The sequence below is a fragment of the Larimichthys crocea genome, chromosome VII (genome assembly GCF_000972845.2).
Source record: "Larimichthys crocea isolate SSNF chromosome VII, L_crocea_2.0, whole genome shotgun sequence".
Lineage (NCBI taxonomy): Eukaryota > Metazoa > Chordata > Actinopteri > Sciaenidae > Larimichthys > Larimichthys crocea.
The window spans coordinates 12,630,847-12,649,704 of NC_040017.1; the positions used below are offsets into that span (position 1 = coordinate 12,630,847).

Consider the following 18,858-nt stretch of genomic DNA (forward strand, 5'->3'; position numbering starts at 1 on the left):
GCATTGCAGCTACACCTTTATTTGCTGTGCAGGAAATGCAGGAGGTTGAGTTTCCCCATTTACCATGAGAACCCTGCACTCCAGGTTGTGCACTGCAGAGGCTGCTTTTCCTCTGTTCAAAACTTTCCAACAACGATTCCAGTGACCTTATATTTAGGCTACTGGTGGTGAGGGAAATGAACCACGAAATACCATGTTGTCCATGGCAGCTTAGCAGTAGAAGGACCTTGCTAAAATCCCCACATTCCAGACCTGGGAGGATTGCTTGACGTCCAGCGGACTGGAAAGATTGTTGTCCTTTTCCTCTGAGTTGCTAACTCTAGTGAGTGCACATTCCACTCAAAGGAATTGTGTCAAGTGCGTTTGGATCATTTTCAGAAATGCTTTGCAAAAATAGAACAGACACACAATGTTCCTTTTCTTTATTTTTATTGAAAAGTGAACACAATATGTAATCACACAATTCCATCAGTTTCTCTGTGAAAATATCTACAGCAACAAAATGACACAGTATGGTTGGCAAGTGAACAAAGAGGAAGCATCAGACGGTTCCCCTTATCCCTGCAAGCTCAGCTTGTGCAGAGAAACAATTCAGTGCAGACCGGAGGCAAAAAAGAAAGATAGAGAGAGAGAGCATAAAGGGTAGGAGTGAGACAGAACTGTCAAATGAGCCTGTGCACAGATCTTTTTTTTTTCTTTAAACATTAAAGATAATGCAAGAAAACACATGTGAATCATAGCTGAACCAATATTGGCGAAATCAGGTTGTATAGAAAAAGAGTTCATACTTAATATAAGCATGTTGTCTGCTGTGCCAACTGTTGTTTATGTTGATGGAAATGTCAAATATGGCAAATATTTGTAGTTGAGAACGAGACCTAGTGTGTGCACAGAATTGTACTCTGGGAAGGTTTAGTGTGTCTAAAAACAGTAAGCTCAGATACTCAGTCCACAGATTGTCTATTGGAATGTGCTCATGAGGTAACAGACATACCAGAAATACTCATTTTCCAAATAACAAAAACTACCCACCACCATTCACAACATTAATTTTATAGCTCATCACGCATCTTGTCTCCTTTAGGTTTAACCACCCTGCCGATGTACATAATGGAGTTGGTCTTGGTGTCTTTCACCAGAAAGAAGAAGGGGTGATCTACGTAGAAAAGTTGGGGGTTCCTCAGCTTGTCAGAGCCAAAGATGCTGGGGTCGTATGGGTTTCCCTCTATATCCAGCTCCAGGGTTGATGCATGGAAGACATTAGAGAGATAGAGGTCTTTCTTTCCAGAGATGTTGGACAAGTCAGCCTTGGTTTTGTCCACAGCCTCGGTCAGGCCAAGCTCAGCCAGGTGTTTCTAGAAAAGACAGGATTGCTCCAGTTAAAGGGTTGTTGGTTGATTTGTTTATACCATAACCTTATATTGTTACACACAGTGATATATGAAATAGCTAACATATACCTGCAGGTTGTGGCTGACATCCACTGAGATTTTGGGGAGGGAAATGGCCACAGCTTTGTTTTCCATCTTGCTGAGCCAGGTGTCAACCTGCTTCCTGGTCAGGAGTTTCTCCAGGCGGTCTAGGGGCTCCAGGTGGTAGGGCATGATGAGGGTCACAGAGGCCTGCTTCTTGCCCAGAGGCATGTTCAGAACAAAGATACGGTTCACTGTGTCATCGTAGAAGTCGTACAAACCTGCGAATTGCAGACAAATTAGATATCTTATCTTGCTCTTGTTGTTTGTAGAATCAATTTTGAAGACATAATAAGACATGGTCTGAGACAGAGATGATGGAGAAACTCACCAGTACGATGCATCATGGGAACTCCAACAGTGAATGAGCGGGTAACAAGAAAACCACGTGTGTCCACCATCTTATCATGGAATTTCTCATCCCAGTGAGCTGTAGGACAAAACACAGGACTAAGTTACACATCCACTGAATGACATCTCCATGTGTTTCAGTCATGATCAGGAATGAAAACATAGCAAGGATTTGAATAAGAGACACTACTTATACTCACGTTTGAAGAACATAGCATTGACAATCATGGCTCCATCTGGGTTCTGCACGTCCTTGGTGATCTCAGGCAGCTTGCCATCTGTTGACTTGGCTGCCCACTCGTTGATGGAGTTCACAGCACTCCTCTTGTCCCTGAAGTTTATTTTTGAGTGATCATAGTTGTAGTGCTTCTTGCTGTTTTTCACAAAATCATCAGAGAAGGAGACGGAGCTGGGGCCATAGAGGCGGTTGTTGATCTTCCAGGTAGTGTTGTGTTTCTTGGCATCACTCACCTGGGAAAGAGCAACGATGATAAATGAGCAAAATATATAAAAGTACTGAGGGACTAGTTTGAGGCTTTGAACTCTTCTGGTACCAATTATGAATGAAGCAGGTAAGAAAAACGTTGTATTTACCTCAGTGAGCAGCTCGGACAGGCCTGCATGCAGATGCTCATCCTTCAGTTTGTCAGCACTGAGGACAGTTTTGACCTGGGAGGCAGTGGAAGACTTGCCTCCAAGAGCCACCATGCCCAGAGATGAGGCCACCACCACAGGAGAGATGAGGATGTTCTCCATGTCCTTCTCCTTTGCCATGTTGTGGTAGAGGCTAAATCAAAAACACAACAAAGGTTAGTGTCTTCTGTTCCAAACAAAGAAAATTTGACACAATATACACTTAGTTATAATCACAGTAATATATAGATTTCAGACCTGAAGGCCAGATTGGCGCTGTTGTCAGCCAGCGTGGTGGCATGGCTGCTTAACTTCTTGTCCTCTGCAGAGGCCACGATGGCCAGCAGACAAAGAGCTACAATGCTAGTCATCCACATCCTGTCTGTCTCCAAAAGCAGCTACAGCAGCCTGTGAAAAGGAAACAAAAGAGAACAAAAACATTATGGGTAACATTACTTAACCATGGTCTCCTAAAACCAAATAAATTATTGATGAACACATAAATGTGTATTGCGTTTGAGATAGAAGGCACACGTCAGAATATCTCCTCAGAGTGGGGTCGTGGAATGAATAAATCTTCAGCACTGTTTTAATTTAATAAAATCGCATCTCCAAAAGCCATGAAGCAGACCATGATTGGGATGAGAAGCTGTTAGTGAAAGGGCAGGGTTGGCTCAGCCCACACAGAAGCTTAGGAATGCCTCCAGTTTGAGGCAGACATGTTCCTCGCCACGTCAGCAGCAACTGAGGCTTAGTTGTTTAGCTGAAGCTGCCATCCAGTCAGAGAGAAGCTCTGCACTGAGTCGAGACTGAAATATGATGCCTCTCTGTTCTCTATATTTATTGTAATCGAAGCAAACTGTTGCACGACAGCACTTTGATGACTTGAATGATTTCTATCGAGCCAGAAGGATCAGAAATCACCATTTCATTGTGTAGACTTGCAGTCCAGTCTTTGATTTTTTTTTCACTTGTTCTCTGCAGCAGTCTTCTTTTGTCCCAGAGAAAGAGTATGCCTGCTGGCTATATCATTCCATCACTTGTTCAAACAAAGTACCAAATAAATGAGGGAGTAATTAACCAACTGTCTCAGCACCTCTAAACAGATTTCTAATCCCTCTCCACCATTCTGAGTGCAGAGATATGTCGTCTGCAGCTCTGTATTTGCATATTTATGATACAGCAGAAATGACTTTGCATCACATTCGGATACCTTGAGATGTTTTGATGTCTGCGATTTTCATTCTGAAAGACAAGAGGTGTATGTAGTAATCTCCATAGAGCAGACAGTAAAACATTATACAGGCTCTGACCCAGAAATATTCTCTGTTGTCTTATTTTTGCATCTTATTTTCCCATTTTTTCAACCTTTTTAGGTAAAGTTAAATTATTATACAGGTTAGTCATCACTTATTCACAATGAGACACGTACACTTTTTTCATTGGCTGAGTGTAAGCCAGAAAAAAAAAAAAAGAAACTTTCATCCAATCAGATGTGCCACAGTCAGCAGCACTGATTTATAGAGGGCAGGGTTGAACCTCTCATCGTCAAAAAGTAATGGATTAAAGTCCATTAAAAAAAACAAAAAAACAAAAAAACACACAGATTAGGTGCATATAAAATGATTTCCTTCGGTGAAGTCGATTGCACTCACAGTAAATAGATTGCAAAACAGTGACATGCAAGAGATATTAGAGATGTAAAACAGTTTAAAATGGAAAAATGCTGCACTGTAACTTTAAACCATAAAAACAAAGCAGTCCTTTCAACTTCTGCATTCCTTCCTGAAAACAAAGATGGTTATTCTCTAATCCTTACCTGGCACAGATTCGCTGGGTTTCTCCTCTGACTTGTGTCCTGTGAGTAATGTACTGTAACACACTCTCCTGCTCTATATATCCTGAGAGAGAACTTTCTAGAAGTGGGAATGGGATATTCAAATGAGGAAGTTGAGAGCAGGGGACATCCCCCTTGGAACAAGGGGTGGCTAAAGTCTGCAGCACTGGCCTGAGCTCAGTTTTGAAAGTTTCCCACCAGTGGCTGTAGGCAGAAATGCAGAAAAACATCTGATTCTCGGTCAGCCTTAGCTGCTGATGTATAGAACACCTCAGATCCTAAAGCTGCTTGCTGACTCAATCTTTAAAATTGATTTCATCACATGTTAAATATAAAGAATAAGCTCTGTTTTTATATGAGTTAAATGATACTTATGAATAAAAATATGTGGAGTATCTACACTGTTTTGAGTGAATCTGAGTGTATGTGAAGACCATTCTTCTGCAATATCAGTAGACAGGAGATCAGTTAATGGACGCATTGTTCACAAATGTTGCTAGGAGAAAAGCAGTATTATTATTATTCCCAACCTTGTTACACAGATAAATTTATAGATATGTACAGATATATTTATGCAAAGAATTTCCAATGGAAACTTCCAGAACTTCACTGAGAATTTGTGCTTCAAAGGAGTTGCAAGATCTCAAGCCCTGCCCCCATCCCAAACGTGCCACGTCTCTCTAGCTCAGCTGCTGATTGCAGGGTGGTGAAAAGATGGGGGTGTTAGGCAGGATCACTGTCGTAAAAACTGCATTGTCCTGACTGGGACCCCCTGTCTGATGCAACATTACTTGAAAGAAAATAAGTTAGAAATACTTACAAACATGAAGGTTTTACAGAACTCTGAATCCAAAAAACGTGAGGCACTGTGTAAAACATGAATGAAAACAGAATGCAATGCATTGCAAATGCTTTTTGACTTATATTCATTTGAATACGGTACAAATACAAGATATTTGATGTTCAAACTGATAAACTTTGGGGGTTTTATTAAATATACACTACATTTTACACAGCATCCCAACTTTTTTTTTTTGGTATGGGGGTTGTGTAAGACTGTTCAACTTTACTTAAATACATCAGACTGATGTATGTATGAATGTATTTTGATAATAGAGTTGGACAATGCTAGTCAAAACATAAACTCTTACTCTATATTTTCTTTCTGTTCGACAGAAATCAATGAACATTTGCCACAATCATCCAGTTTGGAAAGACACCTCGTCTGTTGGTTCTCCCTGCAAATTGTCCCGACATGCCAACTAATGAATGGCTTGCACTGTAGTTTTTAGAGGCGTGTTGGGGGAGGCATCGAGAAAGTTCCCCGGAAGTTTGAGGGGGGAAAAAAAAGGTCCCAAAATCCCTACTTCATAACGCTCTCATCTCATTTTAAATATTATATGATATAACATTTTGTGAATAGAATAGTGAAGCCCACCTAACAATTTCTACTTTAAAAGGTTTGACACAAGATCAGGCTTGCAGCCCATGTCCTCTCCTCAGGGGGTGTTTGTCATTCTGAAAAAGCCCCAGGAGCCACAGTTTGCAGTGAAATTTCTCAGCATGTGTTGAGTGAGGGCAGCTTCTGGGTCAAGCAAGTCTGGTCAAATCTCCTAATACACATAGTCACTTTTGAAATAGCAATCCTTTTATTGTCTACTAACTTGTGGCAAAGGCCTGAAACGTCTACACAGACACACAAAAAAGGAAAAAGTCAGACAAAAAAGTTTTAAAAGATTGTGTATTTGTACGATAAGGAGACATTATGATCTCAAGGCAGACTCCTGATTGTCATATTGCATGGGTGTTTGCAGGAAAGACTCCATACAATAGTGTTTTAAAAACATAATAAGGCGTCTGAAAATGTTCTGAAAAGCATTCTGAAAAAAGTGTGAGAGTGCTGGAGGGTCTTTCAGGATGCCTACCACCTTTATACTGTCTATATAAATACTCTCTGTGTGTGTACATGCCTGTGTGAGGATAAAGAAGATTCCAGCACTTTCCTGAAACACTTTTACCTTTAGGATGGGGTAGGGAAGGACACAACACTAAATGATCCAACTGAAATTTAAAGAGATTGTTGGAAAATGGCTTCTCTAACAGAATCTGATCTGTGCAGGACTGACAGAGGTCGGAGGGTGGAGCAACATCTGGAGATCATTACGCTAACCTCAGCACCAGTCTTGGTCAGCTGTATCCTCAGTTGTGTGTTGCTTAAAAAGAATCTACCAATAAGGTTTTTGTTTGTTCACTTCAGTAAATTTGAGTAAGTTTACAGTCATACATTTAGATTTATACATGGCTGACAGAACACTTTTACAAACAAACAAAATGTCAATATCTTCATTTTAATTCTTGATTTAATGTAAGGTAATTATTATCCTTTGTGGTAACTGCTATGTATCCAGTTATGAGACATATTTTCTAATGACTGGAAAGCATCCAAATTAAACCGAAACAGCTGCTATTGTAGAAGGGGATAGCCCTACGGGGGTTGTGAACAAACAGAAGAGGTCAGTCAGTCTTCTATACAACCATCTGTGTTTGTCCTTCACTCAGAAAGACTAACAGGTTTTTTGGCAGCCTTCTGCAATTTAAGAGGTTGTCTAAATACCTTTCTTTTTGTTTATCTCTTCCCGAGGTATCAATGTTAACCCTTCCTCCTCAAGTACTTTCCAGATGCCCTGCAATTGGGTTTACTTTACTTTGAGTTTGAAGTATGCTCTTGCTCTAGATTTCTTTATCATCATGTTTCTAAATTAATAGTTTCATAATCATATATATACACACATATGATGCATTGGTTGTAATCATGTCACAAACTACTACTGTGGCCATGGCTACACACTGAGGAACCGTTGCACACAAAGTCTCCACTGAAGGAAGGAAGCAGAGCACAGCTGCCAAGAAGACCATGACGCAAGACCTGAGAAATGTTTCAGCCTTGCTGTATGATATAACTTTCCGAACTCTTACATCTATGAGTGCAGCAAGGTGCTTAACCATTTACAGTTTGTTACCTGCAGAAACATCATCAATCTAAAGCGGATTTACATCAGCTCTACTGAGATAACAATAAAATGAACACCTGTTAGGATGTTTTAACTGACTATAGATGATTTGATATCAACTGGAGACCTTTCTCTAAAACAAGAGTTCAAATAAGCAATGTATTTTGAAAACATGAAATGTTTAGTAACTGTGTAAAAGTATGTCCTTTTTAATTTCTTAATAAACTCTAGCGCTAAACCAGTTCCATTACTTCTATAATATTGTACATTTCATTTTCAGAAGATCTATGACAAAAGATTGTCAAACCAGTGTCTGCATCTTGTCACTAAACAGTAACTACATCTACTTTGAAATATTGAATTAATTAATTTTGGGGGTGGGGCAAAAGAAAGATATTCAGTCAAAATGATTAGGCAGGCCATGCTGACCACATTTTGAAATTTTTTATTGAACAGATGATGACAAGGCAGCACTCAGGTCAATGGTAGTTTTAATACTGACTGAACATGCCCCCTGGTGGTAAAAATCGGAACGCTTCATCCAGGAAGTTATCTTCGTAGTAATTTAAGTCATAATAAAGATTAGATTAACGTTTGTATTTTGTCTTTTGCTCTAGATATTTTGGTCTTCTTTTTTTAAATCTTATACAAAGTGCATAAAAGTAAAATGCAAAAAAGAAGAACATCCACGAACCAATGAAAGTTTTAAACTTCTGAAATCTTAGATATTGGAAACAAACACTGAACATTTACAAAAAAAACACACTGTAAGTATTATGGTACTGCATTGCATTGTGGACTAACAGCCACTAGATGGGGTGCAAAGCAACCAAATAAAGTATGCCCCCTTTACCAGAGAGGGTTTGTCAAGACAGCATCCTCGAAGACATGCAGATAGCAATGATGTGCAACTACAACCATGCAAATATCAAAACTTTGAAGAGACAATTCAAGCTGCTCTTTTGTTAGTCAATAACAGGAGCTCTAAGCAGTGATTACCTTGCTCCTCCCTGTAGAATAGTTGTTACACACTGTTTCAGATCAAAGTAACAACTTTCATACCGACTGCCCAAAGAAATCTATTTAAGTATTATATTAAATCAGTGCTGTTTCAATCCCCTTAAGGCTTGTTGCAGTGCGGCCTCTGAACAAATCACACCCTGCTGTGAAATTCCAGCAGACCTCCAAAGTCATAACATACTGTTGAATTGGCATTGAGATGATACAGTCTAACTGTCTGCGTAGGTATTTTCATTATTCTATCTATGTTTATCCTCTTCCTGCACCAGTCGTGCCTCCTACATTACATAACACCACATGCAGAGGAGACCCCTACCAGCCACCCTACTCTTCCTGCCTGTGGGTGCTGGTTGGCATTTTAAAATGGGTGGAGTTCATAACAAAGCGCAGCAGCTGGAGCTGCAGCCTAATGCCGACCTGTGGAGAGAAGAGTGGGGGTTAGCCACATCAAACAGGGATATGCCACAGGAAATGATCCAGAGAGGAGCATTTCCCTTGCCTGTAGATGTTCATGTCAAGGTGTGTGTGTCTTAGTGGCTGCATGGCTGTGTGGATGGGAGGATATAATCTCAATATCAAATTGCCAAATAAAGTGCTCTTTGAATAGTTTCATGCAACACATCTTCAGAAAGACACACATGCACATGCAGAAATTCTTCATTTCCATCACAATGACACTAAAACATCTCGCAGCATCACTGCATTGTACATTTCCTTGGTGATAAATCTGAACACTCACTCCTATTAACCCCATCTCCTTCTATACTTGACATAATTAAATGCAACCAATCTGAACATGGTTGAAAGCTTCAAAGACTATGCGTATCTGTTGGTGCTGGTGAGTCATTTCACACTCCAGAGACCTGCTGACCACCTGTCATTGTCTAGGATGATCAGTTTCACTGTGATACAATAAATATTCAAATCTGTCTTAGCCTTAGTGCAGAGAAACACAACTTACCGACTTAACCAACAGTAAACATATCACCCTTTACTTTATATAAAAAGGGCACATTAATTCACTTAAATGAAAAACAGTGGGCTGTAGACCACTGTAGGTTTCACATTTTTAAAATAATGATCTTTGATGTCATGGTTACCATGAAAATCAGTCCATCTCATTAAAACTCAGTTATTTGTTTGTTAGACATCTTTTTTTTCTATTGCTATGTTGCCAGCTGGTTCTTTTGAACAGCGCAGCATGGATTTCCAACTTAATGAGGGATTAAATTGTATCTCTGCAGTCAGTACAATGTGTTTCTTGATGTTCTTAATCTATTCACTTGTGGATAAAATGTGGTTTCTGATATTAATACTGATCGAATTAGCCAAATAAACAAATAGAAATCTTTTGTGAGGCAAACATAATTGATGTGACTCATTTCCTGAAACTCATTCTCCCACACAAGAGGGGGACTCTGACATCTGACATCACCCATCGGTACTGTGGCACATACAGGTAACAGGACAAATTACAATGAGCACTGAATGTGTCACCGCGTGTGCTAATTGATCGATTGCAAGGCACTATTGACATTACATGCTGTCTCTGTAGATGGTGTTTTTGTGACAAAAAAAAAATCAATAAATCAGTTTCATTCAATGAGTCATCTGGTATGTGTCAACATGAAACTGACAAAGTCTGAACCTTGAAAACCCTGAGTATGAATGGGCTGGTCAACTCTTTGGTGGTTTGACTGTTTACTTTGTGTATTTGCCTGGCACATTAATGAGACTTGTTTGAACAGTAATTCATTTCATTAGATGCAATAGTTTAAATCACAATTGTAATAAAATATGCAATCCAAATGAGTAATCTGACTAAAAAATTAAGTCTGTCTTTGTTTTTCAGAGAGAATAAAAAGATTTTTAAAAACAACAGAAGATGATAAAAACAAGATTGGTTTGTGAGAAATAGATCTGCTCTGGTGGTGTGTGTGGAATAACCACACTCCAAGCAGACATGACTGTTCATGACCTTTAATCCCGTGTCATGTGCTTATAATCAAAACTGCATTTAATAGTAATCTCTCAATATCAGCGAAGTGTTTTAGGTCGGCTGTTAAGATGATAAACAGACTGATAAAAAATTCCCTTTTGCCCTATATGATATTTGCACGTTGTTGCGTTCAAGTGGCGTCGGAGTTTCTGGTGACTTTTCGACTGCGGAAACCTGATGGTTAAAGTTTACTACATTTGACTTCGATTTCTCAAACACTTAGTACTGATAGGAGATATAAAACACGTGACCACACGAACACCATTTAATTAATCTAAACTGTGGCAATTAGTACAGCTGAAACGGTGTAGCGTTGGATATATCCGACGGGACTTGAACGCGTGGACCGGGAGTAAAGTCAGCCTGGTGACGCCTCTCCTCACAGTTACAGGAGGGCTGGAGATAAAAAGACCGACACACACTCCTCCCACTATTCAGTACATTGAATTACTCTGCCGGTGAATGTACCGCTTGACCACAAAGAGACGAAGAGGCACGCTTTTTTACCTACAGAGGGGACCGCAAACACAGGAGGACGGACTACCTGAAAACATGAGACGGGACGTCTGTTAGCTAACAACGTCCCGGACTATTTTCTCTCTCTTTTTTATTCTCGGTGTGAAACTTCAGCTCGGTCAGCATTTACCGGCCACCCACCTCACACACGTTACCTTTGGCTCGGGTTGTGTGTGTGTGCCTCCCCCCCTCTTTTTTTGACTCTCTTGGGGGAAGTCTCAACTTTACACCGTGTGCCACAAAGCTACTGAAATCAGAGAAAAAGAAGTGGCAGCAGCAGCAGCCCTCAGACAGGTGAGTGTCTAACGGTTTGTGTGAGCACATTTACCTGTAGGTGAGTTCCCTAGCAACGCTTCGTAACATTTTTGCACTTAAGTTATTGTTTTTAAAAAAGAAAAGTGTTTGTAGCTTTTATCAAACCTGCGTAACGTTGCTGTCAGTCAAAACAAGCTCCTCTCAGGTTATAAGACACGTTATAATGTTTCATATCAGCTGTAGTGTTATTAGCTTTGACCCATCACAGGCTTTAAAGCTTGCTGGTGGTCTCATGTGGGACACGCCCCTGCTGCTGTGTCCCATTTAAAGCCAGTCTCTTTCTCTTTTCATCAATTCACGCACCTGAGCTTTTCCCCTCCGCCCCGCATCTTCGTTTAATGTTTGTCAAAAAGTTAATGCATCACATGTTAAACAGCAGATTGCAGCTAACACAACTATGGACTCCTTCCATGTGGTGTGTGTTTTTCTCATCTACAAGCACCCTCTCCACTAAACTTGCATAATTCATGAAAACCATTATTGTTTTTCTTTTGAGCACAAGGCTCAAGTCGTTTGAGATTTTTCTGTTAAAAAAAATCAATCACCAGTCCTGTGTGTAGATTGTGGGATCACTCATTGCGTTTGTCATGCAGCACTTCATCAGAGGGAGTTTAATCCAGTAAACATGTAGGAGTTTAATCATTTTAAAAACTTTTGGCCATTGCAGGAGATCCATTTGGTACATTGTCTCCTACTTGACTGTGTTAACACGTCCCCATCTGTCACTACTACACTTTCACTGAAAACAGCTAACACTGGCTTCCAGTTGACAGATGATTTATATTAACATGCTTTTAGGCGTGTAAATAGTTACTTTTGAAGGGATTAGAACCTGTTTGGTCATAGTTTCAATACAGGAATGACTCAGGAAAGTGACTGTTTGTTTTTTTACAACATCCTATAAATGGATTGAAGGGCCTTGGAGTGGAGTGTGCTGAATACTGCGTTTTCAAACTTCTTTTTGGCTTGTACAACACAGAACTGTATATGCTTCCGCATAGAAAGTGGGGCTCCTGTGCCCAAGGGCAGGCGGCACTATGAAAATATTTTCAGGTTATGACATTGAAACTCATATGCTGTTGTATGCCACGAGAAAATAAACGGCACTCTTGACATTTGGATCTCTCACAGTTTCAGCTGTTGAAGAAAAACAAGACAGAGGTGGACATTTTTAAGATTAGCTCAAAAATAAGTGACGTGACACATGGATTTCTTCTTGGGGTTGTTTGAAAAATGAGTTTTAGAAATGTTATTTTAGGAGAATAAATGGAGAGTAGAAGGAGATATAGGTCAGAAGAGGAAATCTTATTTTTATACTATCTCATGTTAAATATCCATGAATATTGCTGCTGATTAGACACGTAGAGTTTCACTGAGTAGACAGTAGCCGACCTTCCTGTCTGTTAGAGTATAGTACTGATTGTGTGTTTCATCCATTCTGCTTTGCCCTGCTTATGTAAGTGCCACTGAATACTTACGTTCATGTACTGTATCCTTAAATAGCTTCTTCTAAGAAGAGAAACCTACCCAACACTCATCTTACAATAGATGCAAGCTTCATATACCGAACCAGAGGCATCTGTATGATCCGTCAACGCCGTGCAAAAATATCCAGCATATGAGTCTGACTTGTAAAAAGAAAATGACCTGTTTATTATTGGATGCCCTGAAGCAGTGAAGTTAAATCCAGCCCCCTCTGTCTCTCTCTATCACTCACACACTCGTACACTCATCCTGTGTAACTATCCACAGTAAGAATAATGAACCTCCTCAAAGAGCTGGCACGCTTCTGAAAGCATTTTCTATTCATTTCAAACATCCACCTTAAAAAAAAAAAAAATCAGATTTTCCACATGGTCCCGATGATTAATTCAAGCGTTTAATGCAAAAGTAATGGGCAACTAAATTGGATTTAAGTATTTGAGAAAATGAGATAGAAATTCATGGGGACAAGACCGTGTACATACCAACCTCGACTCAGAAGAGGACCATAATCACATTGCACTACAGTTTTCTGTTCTGCTAATACATTTCTCGACATATTTGAACAGGGTTAATAGAGAGCTTTGATGGAGCACACGCTCAGCAACAGTTGAGGTCAAATTGGTGCTGGGGAGTGGAAGTGGAGTGAGACTTTGCTGTACGAGCTGATTCTGTGATTGGTCGGGAGGTGGTGTGTTCATGCAGATGAATAACAAATGCTTGTTTTGTTTTTTGTTTTTTTCAAAACAGATGTTGAAGTGCACAGTCAGTGACATAATGGAGGCTTACTCAGAGCTTACTCAGTTTACACCGAATATAATCCAACAATAGGTTGAAGTTATTGTCATTGTCAAGTCATTTGTTTATCTGCAAGACCAAGTGACAAGTCAGCTTTCTATCTGCATGTGATATCACACAGTTAGTCAGCATCTCTCCACAGTTTTCAATAGAATATGGTGGACTACGGGGAATGAGTTTAAGATTTTACGAGTTAAACACTTTTCTACAACGATCTTGTACGCTGGAAGACAGAATTGCTAATTAAAACAAAGGGGTTCACTCACATTTACAGACACGCGTGCCAGTACCTAATAAGAGAAGTCAAATAGTCCTAATATTCATTCAGAGTGTCATCTCCACCTTGCTTTCAGGAGGTTAAAGCCCCGCTGTTCCAGAGCAAGCACCCTCTGTGTCAAACATGCTTGATATTTGCGACGCATAGCAGTTCCTGTTACTGTGTGTGGAGAAGTTCAGCGGTCAGCAGTACATGAAATCTGTGTGAGGACACTACCTGATGGACTGTTATTTGTTGGGGGAGCTTAAAATAAAAGTTAGAGAAAATCTTTCGAAAACTTCAGTTTCTCTGCCTCACCTTATGTGTGCAGGTAGAATTTCCAAGGCTAATTGCTCCTATTTAACCCTCATAGAAACACTGGAGGCTTTGGTTTTAGTCTGAAACTTGAGCTCTCTTCAAAGTCAAACGTTCAGATAAACTGGGAGGTGCGCAGTTGTTTTGTTAAAGCCGAGGTTCCCCTTTAAAAAAAAATACCTTGACTGCATAACAAGTCTGTTTGTTGTTCTCTCATTCTTGTTATTATTCCTCCCATTTGAGACCCACCACAGAGTTCAAATATTGACCTCTTCAGCTAAGCACATTTAGTCAAATGCGAATGAGCCTCTATAGATTTAAATGTATTCAATGCCTCAGGTGTCTTTGCATATGTTTCATGATCTGACATATACTGTACTTGTTTACAGTTTCTTTCCTACTGTGAAAATAGTTTTGTTTCTTTTATGTAATTGTCCCTGTAATGAGATTTAAAGAAACTGCATATAACATGAAAGCTCAGTTTCCCACTCAGAACGCCAACCTTACCGCGGTGCCACCTGCTCACCTGGTCCTGCCTCCTGGGCTCAAACAGCAGTCATGGTAGAGGACAGAACTCGGTGTGATGTCAACACACAGATGGGGGTGAAGAGCCCTCATGCAGACATACAGATGGCACCTTGATAAAACATACTAGTCCACCCACTTTCTTTTTTTCCCTCTTGGCAATGAAAAAACAGACTGACTGAGGAGGCCAGAGTGTGAACTAAGCCAATAGAGTTGTCCATTTGCCCACAACAATGGTTCCCACCATGTCTCTGCATGCCACGGATGTCTTTGTCAGCTGTTTGCTTTCCAGGCCACAGTATCAGCACTACAGTAGTATCACCTATGATTAGGATCCAACCCTGAAATACTTTCTCTAAACCCTAACTGACAGACTGGCCAGGAGGGGTCCAAACATAACTCCTTCTGCAATTGCTTCAGTTTTTTTAAAACCTCAGAGCAGACAGCGGGGAACATTAGGTCATAGCAAATTAATTTAGGAAGCATTGCACCAGGCTGAATTAGGGGGAACTAAAAGGTGTACGGTTAAGTGTTGAAAATGTTCTGCCAGGCAGCACATCCATCGTGTCCTATGAAGTGCCAAGTCTTCATCCCATCCAAAGTCTCTCTGATTTCATGGATTATTACAACTTTACAGCTCAAATAACCGATCATTTAAATCCCCCGAATGAATCTGTGATAGCAGCGACATTCGTTGGATAAACTACTATAGGTTCAAACAATAGGAGAACTGTAAAACAGTAACTTTGGCCTTGGTTGAAGTCAGTTTAAGTAGGCATGAGAGCTTTAACTGACTGCTTTTACAGCCTTTGACACAGAATTCATTCTGTACATATTTAAAATGGACCATTAACTTAAACATAAAGAGCCCTCATCCAAAAATACTTGCCTGCCATTTTTCTCTTTTATTACCAGATTTATGTACCATTTTATGAATGTTTTGGTAAATGAACAATTATATGCTTTGATAGCTGAGACAGACCATTTAATGGAAGCTGCTGATATACCAAACATTGAAGCTTCTCTTTCGTTATCAAGGCCTAAATATCAATGTGAAGGAAAATCAAATTATTATTCCAGTGAAATATCTCATGTACTTGATCGATTGAAACAAAATTTGGTTTAGATGGTCTTGGTTCCCAGTGGAAGAATCATACCAGTTAGCAACTGTTAGCATGCTAATATGTTAAATTGAGATGGTTACCATGGTAAACATTACACCAGTTTAGCATCAGTATGTCAACATTGTTACTATATTAGCATGCTTTGGCTTAAAGCACTGCTGTCTATAGTATAGGCTATAGAACCATATTCTTCTGTGATTTATGGATTCTCATTAGCTTGAAAAGTTGTATGGGTATCCTGGACACAGACCTTCAGCTCAGGCTCTCCATCCTATCAGCTCTTCTTAGCAGGGCACTCTACTATGTGGGATCCATCTCCATGCTTCCCTTCACTCCCCCCTCAGACATCTGAAATCACAGGCTGTGCTGAACTTGATGAGAAAGCGTGGTGCAAGTATATATTAAACAGACATGATTTAGTGTCTTCCAGTCTTTTCGGTCCTTTTTTTTTTTTTTAAGGTGATAATTATAAGCCCACACACCATCAGCTGCCAAAACAGTGGCACAGTGGATAAGTGGCTAGCAATGTCACAGCAGGAAGGTGCTGGGTTCAAACCCCCCAAAGTTGACTGGGGCGTATCTTTGTCAAGTTAACACTTTGCACCAAAACATGTGTCTGGGTGGTCCACTTACCACGTACTCCATAACACATGCAAGTTAGCCAATAGGAATACTGACGTCTTTGGCCTTGACACTTAGTACGAGACACTTGATGGATGCTGCTCGTTGTTAATGTTTCAGGGGAGCTGCATTTGGACCACCAAAAACACCTTCATCAATAATGATCAACCCTTCATTAACAAGGGTCCCTAAAGCCCCTAATATGGCTTTATTGTCTACTTATTCCACATCACTTTGTCAAACCATGTCATTGCTGTATCAAGTTAGCTTACCCCCCTTTGCTCAGATTCCAACTCTCTATTTAGCCCATGAAGGAGACTTCATACAAGGTGAAATGGGCTGAGGACAGATTTTTTTTTTGTCCCCAGATGAAAAATGAGACCAATACCTCCACATATCACTTGACCCACTTGCAACTCAGCTATTTCATCTGCAGTAAAATGAGTGGGTGGACTTCCTTCTCTTCTGCCAGTCATTTATTTCATTTAGTTTTGTTCTAATAATGGAAATGAGTGACAGTAATGGCACTTCCTCTTGTTGTTGTCAATTTTCTAATTTGAAGATGCTGGTGGACTGTGATTAGATACATTTTTCCTCCAGATTATCTCTGACCCATATTTCTTTTAGACTGATGAGTTGTCAGTCTGATGTTCTCGTACCATACCCCTCCCACCAGCTTTGTTAATTTTGTTGCCGATTCCTGTTTGCCATTATTGTGGTCAATCGATTTTCAGTACTCATTCAGTACTCTCTTTTAGCTGGCTTTGAGCTCATATGGCACAGCCCTGGAGTGTCTTTGAAATCTCGGGTTTAATGTATGACTTTGATATTGGCTCAATTGCCTAGGAGAAGACACCCATCACTCTCTAACAGCGAGATACTGTTTGTGCTCCATCAAGTTGTCTTGTCCCTTTATGTTAAGAAAGGAAGGCCATTAACACCAAAGAGCCTTTATGTAAGTATTTCACTATAGTCTCTCCCTCTATCCTCATTTGTCAGGCCAGAATGTTCTGACACCATGGCCTCTCGACAAGTACGTGTTGAATACTTTTTTTCTCTCTCTTTTTTTTCATGTCATAAGCTGAAGAACTGGAGAAACCAGAACATCGATTCATGTTTCTGAATATTCATCGTGCCTCAGGTCATGTATGCTTAAAAATGAGACATAATTTATTCCTTTTGAATATGTCAAGGACTGTTCATAAGGTCAGCAAGCTTACTTCAAACAAAGACTATTAAAACCTGCCAAAGTCTAACCTGTAGGCCTATACACAAGAGCAGGCATATGCCACTCGTGTTTTCAAACGTCCACACCCCTTTTTGGATGAAACATGATCATCTATTCGACACTTTATTACACACTCATTAACTCTGAAAATGCCTATACAAAGAAGTAAAGACCTTGAGAAAGATTTTCCTGATGTCTGCCTTTCCTAACATCAGAGCAAAGTGCTTGTTATCCAGGATGCACTTAATTCTGCATTGTCAGTGCTTATTAATTTGCTTTTTGCTTACCTGCAGCCAATTAATCAGTATTCCTCCCTTCATATGTCAATATTCTGTGGAAAGCAGGCTGCTAATTCAAACACCTTCCTACTTGCAGATGCATAGTCACCCACGGCTGATCTAAGAAAGTGGAATCAATGGCTGTGATTGATTGTATCATAGATCAGTCATTTGTCTTTCAAAGCTATGAAGTACCTTGTTAATACCATTATCAGACTCCTGGAAAAAGAAAAAAACTTTGATTAAAAGTGTAAGCAGGCTGTGTCCTGCTCAGTTCCACTCTCACCCCGTGGAGCTGTGACTGAAAGGGAAGGTGACGTTTTCATCACTATCACAAATCACCTTCTTTCTCCATGTGCGATAGCCGTCACTGACTGGCACCGCTGACTGGACAATTTGAGAGTGGTTTGTGGTGGGACTTAATGTCAGACTGTGGATGAACGTCCCGTTCTGTGGGCTATCGGCTATGGCCATTAATTTTTCGCTTTCCACCACACTGCCTCATGGGAGTGATTTTCATTGGGTTTGTTTAGAATCACGTCAGTAACTTCTGTTGACCTGTTAATATTTATGGTTTAATTTTAGATTAGATGGAAACTTGCCAGATATTGTTTTTTGGTGGGGAATGCAGAGGCTTTCAGAAAGTTGTATTCATATTGCACTATGTTGTTAATGCATAACATGCAATACCCAAAGACCACCAAACTCTGTTGTATGCTCCTTTCCTGACAATGAAAGTTTTAGTTTTCACACCTTTTTGGATACTTTTGTTGCTATGCTCCGCTGATCGTGTTACTGTTACTGATCTTTATGTCGTGAAGATGCCAAGGAGTAAAAAATAACTCGCCCAACTTGTTTTAGAGCAGAAAGTTTTTGTTTATCCTGAGTTTGGGTGAGTGTTTGATGAGCACCCTTCTCTGACGTCAGGAAGATAATTATTGTTGGAGAAATTTACCTTTTAGATATTGAGCAACTCCGTTGGTGTTTATGTGGTTCTTGAAGGGGGTGTTATTCAGGCCTGTCTCATGATGGTGGATACAACTTGTTTGGCTGATTATTATTTTCATCATACAGGTA

General features: G+C 40.0%; 2 protein-coding genes across 6 annotated transcripts in view; one reads left to right on the top strand and one right to left on the bottom strand.

The window, feature by feature from the left end:
* Positions 1-412: 412 nt before the first annotated feature.
* On the bottom strand, positions 413-4,377 carry serpinh1b (serpin peptidase inhibitor, clade H (heat shock protein 47), member 1b). 2 transcript variants are annotated; one of them, XM_010757135.3, is made up of 8 exons: positions 4,276-4,377; positions 3,670-3,701; positions 2,715-2,864; positions 2,418-2,610; positions 2,024-2,294; positions 1,804-1,902; positions 1,461-1,693; positions 413-1,355 (listed from the first exon to the last, which is right to left on the bottom strand). In XM_010757135.3, exons 3-8 carry the CDS (start codon positions 2,831-2,833, stop codon positions 1,053-1,055), a joined length of 1,218 nt encoding a protein of 405 aa, XP_010755437.1. In that variant the 5' UTR covers positions 2,834-2,864; positions 3,670-3,701; positions 4,276-4,377; the 3' UTR covers positions 413-1,052. The 2 variants fall into 2 exon arrangements, with proteins under 2 accessions (XP_010755437.1, XP_010755435.1); XM_010757133.3 differs by lacking the exon at positions 3,670-3,701 and having other exon boundaries at positions 4,276-4,370.
* Positions 4,378-10,679: 6,302 nt separating this feature from the next.
* The window catches only part of gdpd5b (glycerophosphodiester phosphodiesterase domain containing 5b), a 38,338-nt gene continuing 30,159 nt past the window's right edge, over positions 10,680-18,858 (top strand). For 2 of the 4 annotated variants that reach the window (XR_002042520.2, XM_010757136.3), the window contains exon 1: positions 10,681-11,133. The gene's annotated coding sequence lies outside the window, so the exon portion shown is untranslated. Of the gene's footprint in view, positions 11,134-18,858 lie in introns of all 4 variants that reach the window. The other 2 variants (XM_019268214.2, XR_003462549.1) reach the window with 2 other exon arrangements.